Source organism: Borostomias antarcticus (genome assembly GCF_949987555.1).
Source record: "Borostomias antarcticus genome assembly, chromosome: 36".
Taxonomy (NCBI): Eukaryota; Metazoa; Chordata; class Actinopteri; order Stomiiformes; family Stomiidae; genus Borostomias; species Borostomias antarcticus.
The window spans coordinates 1,504,382-1,517,243 of NC_140269.1; the positions used below are offsets into that span (position 1 = coordinate 1,504,382).

General features: G+C 46.8%; 1 protein-coding gene across 2 annotated transcripts in view; it reads right to left on the minus strand.

The window, feature by feature from the left end:
- Positions 1-1,892: 1,892 nt before the first annotated feature.
- atf6b (activating transcription factor 6 beta) overlaps positions 1,893-12,862 on the minus strand; it is a 15,694-nt gene continuing 4,724 nt past the window's right edge. For both annotated transcript variants that reach the window (XM_084461132.1, XM_084461131.1), the window contains exons 6-17: positions 12,596-12,862; positions 12,163-12,324; positions 11,196-11,380; positions 8,406-8,585; positions 8,124-8,206; positions 7,734-7,922; positions 7,472-7,570; positions 4,684-4,783; positions 4,378-4,448; positions 3,973-4,072; positions 2,659-2,743; positions 1,893-2,167 (exon numbers count right to left, since the gene is read on the minus strand). The exon at positions 12,596-12,862 is cut by the window's right edge and continues 61 nt beyond it. In XM_084461132.1, the coding sequence (XP_084317258.1) occupies positions 1,908-2,167; positions 2,659-2,743; positions 3,973-4,072; positions 4,378-4,448; positions 4,684-4,783; positions 7,472-7,570; positions 7,734-7,922; positions 8,124-8,206; positions 8,406-8,585; positions 11,196-11,380; positions 12,163-12,324; positions 12,596-12,862 (1,781 nt within the window). In that variant the 3' untranslated portion in view covers positions 1,893-1,907. The remainder of the gene's footprint in view (positions 2,168-2,658; positions 2,744-3,972; positions 4,073-4,377; positions 4,449-4,683; positions 4,784-7,471; positions 7,571-7,733; positions 7,923-8,123; positions 8,207-8,405; positions 8,586-11,195; positions 11,381-12,162; positions 12,325-12,595) is intronic.

Below are 12,862 nucleotides of genomic sequence, written 5' to 3' on the forward strand. Positions count from 1 at the left end.
CAAAGACTGGCTGAACAAAAGCATTTGCCTTGTTAATTATTGTCAGAGGAGTCGGTCACCGGCAGAATGTGGGCTGCTGGGCGCGGTCATGAGGGAGTAGGGGCGGAGACACGGTCGTATTAAATCGTTTTATTTATCAAATTCAACGTTTGTTTTCTACAAACATAAAAGGCAGCAGTTCAAACGTCATCTCACGTCATCAGGGAAGAAAGATAAAATTAAAAAGATTTACGTCCGAAAATTCATTTAAATAAGAAAACAATATAAAAAGACAAAAAGGCATTGAACATATTTACATAATTGCTATGGTAACCACAGATATTCATGCTCGAGGTTTGGCTATGCACAGTAAGATGTGTAGGCTACATGCTCTGTGTGTGTGTGTGTGTGTGTGTGTGTGTGTGTGTGTGTGTGTGTGTGTGAGAATGAAAGAGGGTGACTACAGTGGTGGATGCAGATGGGAATGTGGGAATGTTTCAGACTGCTCATAGTTCATCACCAGCAGAATAGGACACCAGCTCCCTCAACCCGACTCCATTGGTCTTTTAACAATATGAAAGCATAACAAAACATACAGCTTCATATTCAACCTTTTTCATTTCTATTTACTTTCTCAAGAACAATAATAGATTTTACATATTAAAAAAACAAAACAACGGGAAATATCGTCATGAGAACAGTATTGTTTTCACAGACCATGACCAGGAGAGTGTGGGTCCTCAGGGGGCAAGAGAGCTGACGTGTGTGTGTGTGTGTTTGTGTGTGTGTGTGTGTGCGCGTGTGTGCAGTGCTTCAGGCAAAGACAGACAGACAGACTTAAGCCCCGCAGGCGTTCACAGATAGAACAACACGGCAACCTGAGAGCACCGTCAGCTCGCCATGGAAAAACTCAGGAGCCATTTTTGGTCAGAGGACTCAGCGGCCAAGCAGACCGTATAAAGTTGGAAACAAAGAAACGACAACCGGCAGTTGGAAAAGAAAAGATATCGAACTGTAGTCAGGATGAGAATTCCACATATTTACACCCAGATGAAACATACTTAAATAATAAGGAGCTCCGTTTCAAAACCAGACCAATCTCCGTGACAAACAAAAAAACGCTACAAAAACGAATCTGAGCTGATGACTGGCATCTTCTCTTGGACTGGGATTTTCAACTGAACCGACAAATCAAACACAAATATACAAACGAACTCTACAGACATCATCCCACCGGACGTGAGAACGTAATGCAGAATGTTCTACTCTCTCTAGCTAGAGACCTGGTTATATATTTATCTGTTCCAGAACGTTCTACTCTCTCTAGCTGCAGACCTGGATCTATATTTATCTGTTCCAGAACGTTCTACTCTCTCTATCTGTTCCAGAACGTTCTACTCTCTCTAGCTGCAGACCCTGATATATATTTATCTGTTACAGAACGTTATAGTGCAGCTCGATCTCTCTCTTTCTCTCTAAGTGCAGCAAGCTGCGGGTTCTGCATTCGTTTTCACAAATATATTATTAATATTAATATTAAGATATTATTCATTTGAAGAGACATGTTCCAGAGATAAGGTACAGTATTGTCTGGCCCGAGGCTTTGAGCAGGTCAGTGACAGTAACTGTTGTATTGGTGTAGTTATGAGGCTGGTGATTTCCATGTTCCTATGTCAGTTCGGTGTAGCTAACTCACTCAGGGAAGTAACGTACGGGTCTGAAATTGAAATCATTTCAGCCAGGTTGTTATCTCTGAATGTTGCCATCAAATGCTATATCTCCTTTGATCCCCGACAGGTTCTTCTCATGTGACCCTCTCAGCTTCCTCCCTCTCCTCCCTCCTCACACCCCCAAACCCCAAAACACCCCCGAACCACCCCCGCCACCATCTCTCCTTCTCTCAGACCCCGCCACCATCTCTCCTTCTCTCAGACCCCGCCCCCCTGGCTGATGTAATACTCGGCCGGCCTCCTCCGGGCGGGCAGGGGTTGCCGCGGCGACGGGTGGTGGCGCCCGCGGAGGGAGGTGTGGTTGCTGTGGTGATGGTGGCCGGCGGGCGGCGGCGGCGGGGGGTCGCGGAGGGAGGGGGGCACGGCCGAGGACTTGATGGGGACGATGCGCGTGTCCATGACCTCACAGTCCACCTGCATCATCATCTCGTAGCCCTGGGAGGAGTTGAACAGGCTCTCTGGAGAAGAGAGGGGGTAGAGGAGGGAGGGAGGGAGGGAGGGAGAGAGGGAGAGAGAGGGAGGGAGGGAGGGAGGGAGAGAGAGAGAGAGGGGGGGAGGGAGGGAGGGAGGGAGGGAGGGAGGGAGGGAGGGAGGGAGGGAGGGAGGGAGAGAGAGGGGGGGAGGGAGGGAGAGCGAGGGGGAGGGAGAGAGAGAGACAGGGAGGGAGGGAGAGAGACAGGGAGTGAGGCAGGGAGAGAGAAGGAGGGAGAGAGAGAGAGGGAGGGAGGGAGGGAGAGAGAGAGAGGGAGAGAGACAGGGAGGGATGGAGGGAGAGAGAGAAACAGAGAGAGGGGTACAGGGAGGGAGGGAGAGAAAGAGAGGGAGAGAGAGGTACACAGAGACCAGTTCAAAAAGATGGCGATGGTGCCCAGCGAGACAGGTCTGCAGGCTCTGGAGAGAGATGGATGAAGAACCGCTGTGCTTGTGTGTTCAGCGCGCGGCTACTCACCGTTGACAGACATGGCCGGCATGACCAGGGACATCTTGGGCCGGCTGGTCTTGTTGTGGCTGATGGCCGGCAGCAACAGGTGGTCCTGCAGAGAGACATCGCCATGGTTACAACTCCCCAACTAACTACCAAAGACGTTGCCGTGGTTACAACTCCCCAACTACAAGAAATGGCTGACCTCTGTTTTTTTAGGTAGTTATTTAGTTAGTTAGTTCATTAGTTAGCTAGCTAACTAGTTAGTTAGTTAGTTAGTTAGTAAGTACATAAGTACTTAAGTAAGTACTGTAAGTAAGTACGTAAGTAAGTACATTTTATTTATTTAGCACCTTTCTAGATGCAGAATCACAAAATGCTTTCCAGTCAAATAAATAGCAAGACAACAGCAGCAGATACATTAAAACAAATCAACAACACACCAAAAAAATAAGTAAAAGTATTAGTAGGCCAGGATGAACACTGGCACAAGAAAATAAACCTAGAATTGGTGTAATATGAGATATCGTCATTTCTAGTTAAAAGCCGAGCAGCTGCATTTTGGACAATTTGTAAACAGTCCAAAGCAGACTTATTTAAACAAGTAAAAAGTACATTACAATAGTCCAAATGGGTGGAAATGAAGGCATGGATAACCCTAACCCAATTCTGCCTTAGATATGACAGATCTTAATTTAGCAATGTTCCTCTGCTGAAAGAAGCAGGATCGAGTGAGCTGACTAACATGATGATTAAAAGACCATGATTGTGCTAAAAAATGACACCTAAATGTCCTAATTTATGCTGAGCACACGTGCTTAGTGACCCAGTGGAGTGTTTGAAGATTGGGATTAGGTTATCTGGGATTAGATTATCTGGGATTAGGTTATCAGGGATTATGTTTTCAGGGATTAGGTTATCAGGCATTAGGTTATCAGGCATTAGATTATCTGGGATTAGGTTATCATGCATTAGATTATCTGGGATTAGGTTATCTGGGATTAGGTTACCTGGGGCAATTATACAGGTATCTGTTTTTTCAGCATTCAAGTGAAGAAAGTTGTCATTCTAGCTGCTTCTATGATCAATGAACTGATCATAAACATACACACTCTGAGCTGTAGTCTTGGAACAAGGGTCAAAGGGTATGAATGCATTATCAAATAGGGCCAAGTCAGTATAACGGATATGAGGCCTCCGACAGAGACCAGCCTCTAGATACAGTACAGCTACTGCAACTATGACTCTGACAATGATGTCAGTCTTATCTTAATTAATAGGTTCCATTCCATACAGGTTTGGTGCTGTTGGTTTGTTTGTTTGTGTGTTGTTGTTTTGTACCCGTCTGAAGGAGACGACATAGAAGGTGTCCTCTCGGCGGTCGAGGGCATCCATGAAGTCACTGTAGCTGATCTCAGGACTAGCCAACACCTGCAGATGACTGTTGCATACACAAGCGCACGCACGCACGCACACACACACACACAGACAGACACACACATTAAAAAACACAAACACAAAATACACACCCAGGGGGAGTCAAACCAAGCCTGAAAGTATAAATATGACCAGTAGCACATGGTGGTCTAATGTACAGGAACACCTGCACACAGAGACCAGGGGTGAAACGTCACACCTGTTACTGTGCTTCTCTCTCCCTCGTCCGTCAACCTCTCTTTCACTGCCAACATATACCTTGCACAGGTGGCTGCTGGGAGATGTAGTCCTGGGAGGTTGGTCACCTACCTTTCTATGGAGCGATGGGCCTGTATGGGCAGGTATCTGGAGAAGTTGGTTTTCCTCAGCTGGGCTGCTTTCTGCTCAGAGGAGAAGAGAAGGAGAGACAGAACTTCATACAGGAACACAATGAATACATGGCTTTATTCTGGAACACAATGAATACATGGCTTTATTCTGGAACACAATGAATACATGGCTTTATTCTGGAACACAATGAATACATGGCTTTATTCTGGGAGTTCCCATGTGAGACACCGAGACAAACACACTGACAAACAAAACAAGGGCTGTAAGCAGAGGCTGTAATCTCACCTGGGCGATCTTGGCCTTCTTCACGATCTTCGGCTTCCCGCCGGACTTCTTCCTGTCTATCTGGTGCCTGTGGGCCCAGCCCCTCAACTCATCCGCCAGCCTGCATCACACACATCAATAACACCTCAATAACACCTCAATAACACCTCAATAACGCCTCAATAACACCTCAATAACACCTCAATAACGCCTCAATAACGCCTCAATAACACCTCAATAACACATCAATAACACCTCAATAACACCTCAATAACACCTCAATAACACCTCAATAACACCTCAATAACACATCAATAACACCTCAATAACACCTCAATAACACCTCAATAACACCTCAATAACACCTCAATAACACCTCAATAACACCAATAACACCTCAATAACACCTCAATAACACATCAATAACACCTCAATAACACCTCAATAACACATCAATAACACCTCAATAACACCTCAATAACACCTCAATAACACCTCAATAACACGTCAATAACACCTCAATAACACATCAATAACACCTCAATAACACATCAATAACACCTCAATAACACCTCAATAACACCTCAATAACACCTCAATAACACCTCAATAACACCTCAATAACACGCCAATAACACCTCAATAACACATCAATAACACCTCAATAACACATCAATAACACCTCAATAACACCTCAATAACACATCAATAACACCTCAATAACACCTCAATAACACCTCAATAACGCCTCAATAACGCCTCAATAACACCTCAATAACACCTCAATAACACCTCAATAACACATCAATAACACCTCAATAACACCTCAATAACACCTCAATAACACCTCAATAACACCTCAATAACACCTCAATAACACCTCAATAACACATCAATAACACCTCAATAACACATCAATAACACGTCAATAACACGTCAATAACACGTCAATAACATCAATAACACCTCAATAACACATCAATAACACCTCAATAACCATTTTTAGTTATTAATATTATCACAGGTAGGAGACGCATCAATAACAGATCAATAACAGATCAATAACAACCTGCTGTGGTGGGGGGAGGAACTCACAGACAGAAGAGTCAGGACAAACCAAACACAGACACATGCAGATATTAACGACAGCAGAACCGCACAGGAGATCAGTGGAGAACACGATGGTCAGATATTAACGACAGCAGAACCACACAGGAGATCAGTGGAGAACACGATGGTCAGATATTAACGACAGCAGAACCACACAGGAGATCAGTGGAGAACACGATGGTCAGATATTAACGACAGCAGAACCACACAGGAGATCAGTGGAGAACACGATGGTCAGAAAGGAAAGTGCAACGACACAGCTGCTATATTATATATCCTACTCCCATAGCAACACCACAATAACAGGCGCTCTATGGGGAAAACGATATCTCAACTTCTTCTCACACTACAGCCATGAAACAACACTGAGATTGTGAAAGTGAAATGGAGTCAGTCAGAAATCTAATAACCAGCACCCAGGCACACTAGCTCGATAACAACAGCAGAACAACTCAGGCCTCAGGGAATACCACACAACAGCGTTTTAAACAGTGCTCCCATGACAGAGCACAGGTGCGCTAGCCTAATGTGAGGCTGCAAAACATGATAGCTCATATGCACTTTGTTTTCAGTGGCTCGGGCGTGGCTCTAGGGGGAAGCTAGTTTTTTTGTAACATTAGTAATAACATCATAGTAATGTTTTAGTAACGTTACAGAAACATTCTAGTAATATTTTGGAAACGTAATGTTGTAGTGATGCTGCATCAACATTCCAGCAATATTATAGAACCATTGTAGTAATGTTCCAGTAACATTCTAGAAGCGTCGTAGTGATGCTGTGGTAGCTGACCTGAGTAATGCTGTAGTAATGTTCCAGTAACATTCTAGAAGCGTTATGGTGATGTTGTGGTAATGTTTGGGTAACATTCTAGAAGCGTTATGGTGATGTTGTGGTAATGTTTGGGTAACATTCTAAAAGCGCTATGGTGATGTTGTGGTAATGTTCCATAAACATTCTAAAAGCGCTATGGTGATGTTGTGGTAATGTTCCATAAACATTCTAAAAGCGTTATGGTGATGTTGTGGTAATGTTTGGGTAACATTCTATAAGCGTTATGGTGATGTTGTGGTAATGTTCCAGTAACATTCTAAAAGCGCTATGGTGATGTTGTGGTAATGTTCCAGTAACATTCTAAAAGCGCTATGGTGATGTTGTGGTAATGTTCCAGTAACATTCTAGAAGCGCTATGGTGATGTTGTGGTAATGTTCCATAAACATTCTAAAAGCGCTATGGTGATGTTGTGGTAATGTTCCATAAACATTCTAAAAGCGCTATGGTGATGTTGTGGTAATGTTTGGGTAACATTCTAGAAGCGTTATGGTGATATTGTGGTAATGTTCCATAAACATTCTAAAAGCGCTATGGTGATGTTGTGGTAATGTTTCATAAACATTCTAGAAGCGTTATAGTGATGTTGTGGTAATGTTCCAGTAACATTCTAAAAGCGCTATGGTGATGCTGTGGTAATGTTCCAGTAACATTCTAAAAGCGCTATGGTGATGTTGTGGTAATGTTCCATAAACATTCTAGAAGCGTTATGGTGATGTTGTGGTAATGTTCCAGAAACATTCTAAAAGCGCTATGGTGATGTTGTGGTAATGTTCCAGTAACATTCTAGAAGCGTTATAGTGATGTTGTGGTAATGTTCCAGTAACATTCTAGAAGCGCTATGGTGATGTTGTGGTACAGTAGCTGACCTGAGTGACTCTGAGCGGTTGAATTGCCGGCAGTCGTTGGATGTGAAGTAGCGGTCAATGTCCTGCAGCACCAGATCACTCAACACATCAGTCAGGTTCCTGGACACACACACACACACACACACACACACACACACACACACACACACACATTAATTCGCATTTCGCCAACCACCGATCAAGATAAACAAAATAAGCCTGGGAGCAATGTTTTTGTTAGGTCCTAGCTGTCTATAGGTCAGATTCCTGAAACACCGCCCACCTGAACGGGTACGGGTCTGCGGCGTCTCGCTCCATCTCTCCTCTCTTCCACGCTTCCTCTCCTCCCTCCCCCTCCGCGTCCACCCTGGAGTGCTCCTGCGTCTGGGCCTGCTCAAACTCCAGGAGACGTCTTCCTGTGTAGGGCACCACCCCTTCCTGGAACCCCGCCCCCAGCTTCCTGTCTGTGATGCTGGCGAGAGAAGACCCAGTCAGGAAGTTAAACCAGGAAGTCAGGAAATTAAACCAGGAAGTTAAACCAGGAATACATACGCATGACCAGTAAAACCAAGTGAGAGAACACGGGGTCATCGGGAGGACATACTGTATTGTCTGACAACGCCGTTGTGTTCACTTTAAAGTGCTGCTGGATGCAGCCAGGTGGATGAATTACCTCACAGGTCCGAAGCTGAAGGCCATGAAGAGCAGCACGGCCATGACGCACACCGCCCTTTTGTTGGTGGCCGAGTCACTGCCCTGAAACACGGACGGGAGAAGTATCCGAGTTAGACAGCACTCTCTGCCTCTGGCTCTCCCTCTCCCCCCGTTTGTTGCTTGAACAGTCAAATCTTAACAATGTTCCTGAGCCGTTTCAGCAGCCATGAAGTCCGTCCAATCCTCCTTTCAACCCTCCATCCATCCATCCATCCATCCCTCCCTCTCTCCTCCTCCTCACCTCCTTCCCAGACAGTCTCTCCCTGAGGGCCTGGTTCTCCCTGCGGAGGCGTTCGTTCTCCTGCTGCGACTCCCTGAGCTGGGCCTCCAGGTTCTGCAGGTACTCCTTCTTCTTCTTCCGGGACTGGCACGCCGACTCGCGGTTCTTGATCATCCTCTGCTGCCGTTTCAGGACCTTCATCTGGCGCCGGCGACCAGAAAGAGAGAAGAAGTCAGTCAGCACCACCACTCCACACTAGCACACACACACCACCACTCCACACTAGCACACACACACCACCACTCCACACTAGCACACACACACCACCACTCCACACTAGCACACACACACCACCACTCCACACTAGCACACACACACCACCACTCCACACTAGCATACTGACTCTGGGCCCTATTTTCATGCCAGGGCTCAGTGCTATGGGCTACGTTTTGCCCGTCGCAAACTCAATATTTCTTGCCTCCGCCGAGTTTGGTGTCCAATGAAGACACGCCAAACTCGCAATTTTCAAACGTCTTCATTGCACACCACACTCAGCAGATGTGGGAAATATTGAGTTTGTGACGGACAAAACTTAACCCATAGCACTTAGCCCCAAACACAGCATGAAAATAGGGTCCTCTTTTCTTTCACAAGAAGAGGGCAGAGGTCAGTCAGGCAACACCGCTCCACACTAGCACACAGACTGGTGTTTTCACTCGTGGAGATCTGAGGGGATTAAAGGTACAGGCTCATATTTAGCAACCATCTGAGAGAAAAAAATGGCTGATCTAGATTGGGATTAGGTCGAGGGTCAGGGTAGGATAAGGTCAAGGGTCAGGGTAGGATTAGGGTCAGGGTAGGATTAGGTCTAGGGTCAGGGTAAAATTAGGTCAAGGATCATGGTAGGATTAGGTCGAGGGTCAGGGTAGGATTAGGGTCAGGGTAATATTAGGTCAAGGGTCAGAGTAGGATTATGATCAGGGTAGGATTAGGTCGATGGTCAAAGTAGGATTAGGTCAAGGGTAGGATTAGGTCAAGGGTCAGGGCAGGATTAGGTCGAGGGTCAAGGTAGGATTATGATAAGGATGTCAGGATTAGGTCAAGGGTAGGATTAGGTCAAGTGTCAGGGTAGGATTAAGGTGAGGGTCAGGGTAGGATTAGTTCAAGGGTCAGGGTAGGATTAAGGTGAAGGTCAGGGTGGGATTAAGGTGAAGGTCAGGGTGGGATTAAGGTGAAGGTCAGGGTAGGATTAAGGTGAGGGTCAGGGTGGGATTAAGGTGAAGGTCAGGGTGGGATTAAGGTGAAGGTCAGGGTGGGATTAAGGTGAGGGTCAGGGTGGGATTAAGGTGAAGGTCAGAGTGGGATTAAGGTGAGGGTCAGGGTGGGATTAAGGTGAAGGTCAGGGTAGGATTAAGGTGAAGGTCAGGGTGGGATTAAGGTGAAGGTCAGGGTGGGATTAAGGTGAAGGTCAGGGTGGGATTAAGGTGAAGGTCAGGGTGGGATTAAGGTGAGGGTCAGGGTGGGATTAAGGTGAGGGTCAGGGTGGGATTAAGGTGAAGGTCAGGGTGGGATTAAGGTGAAGGTCAGGGTGGGATTAAGGTGAAGGTTAGGGTGGGATTAAGGTGAGGGTCAGGGTGGGATTAAGGTGAAGGTCAGGGTGGGAGTAAGGTGAGGGTCAGGGTGGCATCCCTCAAAACCCCTCAGATACCCCAGAGCAGGTGACAGTATGGGACGATGTCAACGTCAGGGTTATTTGTCACAGACTACATCATACAGGTACAACGAGTGGTGAAATGTTCTCACATTAGCTCCTAGATTGTGCACACTCAGCAATATAGAGAGGTTAAAAAGATCATAGTGTGTCCTAAGGCAGTACACATGTACAGTGTTCTAGAGGTCTTCACGGGTCGGGTAAATCCAAGAGGACCCGAACTGGACCCGAGACCCGTACGGGTCCGGGTCCACATTTCCACGCTTTTATTATGGTCAATTGGGTTCGGGTGGATCCGATTCTATTACCTCGGGTCTCGGGTCTGTGTCATTATGCGTAATACCCGAGAGAAACGCATGACGCGAATTCAGTGAGACCGCGGGCGCGACGCGAGCGGAGATACGGCAGCCACCACCAGTAGCCTACCTTGTGAAAAATAAGATGAAAGAAAATGAATATAAAGAGGTCAAACCTAGCGGCAGCTTTGTGTAGCCTTATTTATTTACGGCCGTTTCATTTCCATGCTGCCACATCACAGCCTGACAAAACAGCGATTGATCCTGTCGAGATTGAGAGGAAATCACAATTCCATCAAACTGTGATGCAACAGCATGCAAGCCAACAGCCGTGACAGCCTAAGTGATTAATGCTACTGCTACTTGCTACTACTGCCTGTCGGATCCATAAAATACCCGATCCGACTCGGGTCTCGGGTCTCTGTCCTACTCCTGCTCTCGGACAAAATCGGGTCCGGTATACATATTTTAAAAAATGATCAGATTTAGTCGGATCTCGGAACAAATGTCTCGGGTCCATCTCGGTTTCGGGTCCACATTTTAGACCCGAGAAGACCTCTGCAGTGTTCTGCCATGATATTATGTAAGATACATTATATTACAGAAGTAAAACTGTCATTTTTTCCTTCCCTTCAAACTACCACTCCCCCGTAGATTTAGAAGCATATGATTGGTCTAAGGACGTGCTCTTGCACCAATCCTATGCTTTGGGATCCATGTGGAGGGTGAGGGACAGGAACACACTTCAGAGAACAGAGGAAGCAGAGAGGAAGGAGAGTAAATGAGGAAGTACTGGTGACTGACGTTTGACTGACAGCCACTCACGTCCATGTCATGGCAGTGGCCCCCCGGCAGAGAGGAGGCCGGGACGATGGGTTTGCTGGGAGGCTGGGCGGGGGGGGCGGCGCAGTGCGGCATTGTGGGAGACACGGGCTCCATCTTGACGATGGCCGGAGCGGACCCCAGACAAACGGACTGGGAGAGCACCACTGAGGAGGGAGACAGGGATGTGACATCACCACACGTCACCACAACACACATCACATAAGCAGACGCTAGCTAGCTGAGGCTTCCTGCACCGACACACAAAGAACTGAATACCAGTGAGGGGAAAAAAACAACACATAAATACTGTTGAACTTGTTCTGTCAACAGTGATGTGATTGATAGCTACCGCTAAGAGAATCTTGCTTATCACACACTTTTGCCTGAACAGAAAAATACACTGGGCTTGTAGCGCTGCATTATGTAATAATCGTGCATTATGTAATAATGTAATACATGTTCACATCATGTAATAACGCCGTGTTTTGTAATAATCTGCCGCATTATGTAATAACATTCTTGAACGCAATATGTAATATGTAACCGCATTCTGTAATAACCGAGGCAATATGTAACAACTTATTACAAAATGCGTCAAAGTTTATTACATATCGCGTTCAAGAATGTTATTACATAATGCGGCAGATTATTACAAAATGCGGCGTTATTACATAATGATGTGAAAATGTATTACATTATTACATAATGATGTGAAAATGTATTACATTATTACATAATGCGGCGCTACAGGGCTGGAATGTGCAGCTGTTACAGCGTTTTTCTACAAACTAAACCCGACTCCTACGTAACTCTGAGCTCTAGACCGTCGGCCACTCCTTCACTCCAGCAGGCCTGCCGGTGACGTCATCAAACCACACACAACTTTACTGATCCGTTTCACAACGCGGGTGACATTGCTGGGCGCGTGCGAGCGGGCGGTACTGACCGGGCCGGGTCTGGTCCATGGAGGGGAGGCCCTGCAGGATGAGGGCCTTGGCCGGGCTCGGAGCCTGGGCCACGGGTAGCGCCGCCACACACACTGGCCGGGGCTGGATGGCCGGCTTACTGCTCAGGATGCTGCTGGCCTTCAGAGTGGCCACAGTAGGCCCTGCAGGGGGGAGAGAGAGAGGGAGGTAGAGAGAGAGAGGGAGAGAGGAAAGAGAGAGACGAGAGAGAAAGAGACAAGAGAGAGAGAAGGATAGAGAGGAAGAGGGAGATGAAGTATTAAAACCATGATAGGTTATACGATAGGATATGTGTTTGTATAGGCCTCTATGCAGTGACACACACACACACACACACACACACACACACACACACACACAGGCGGTTTCTAGGTAATGTAAATATTTTCTAAATACTGTCATAGCCAGTCTTACCAGGGACCTGTGTCTGTGTGTCCAGACCGTTGAGCGCAGGCGTTCGGTGCTGGGTCTGGTGCTGGGTCTGGGGCTGGGGCTTGTTCTGGGGCTGGTTCTGGGTCTGGGACTGAGTCTGGTTCTGGGGCTGGTTCTGGGGCTGGTTCTGGGTCTGGTTCTGGGGCTGGGTCTGGTGCTGGGGCTGGTTCTGGGGCTGGTTCTGGGGCTGGTTCTGGGGCTGGACTGGGGCGTTGCAGGCCACGGTGACCTCCATGGATCCCAGGGGTG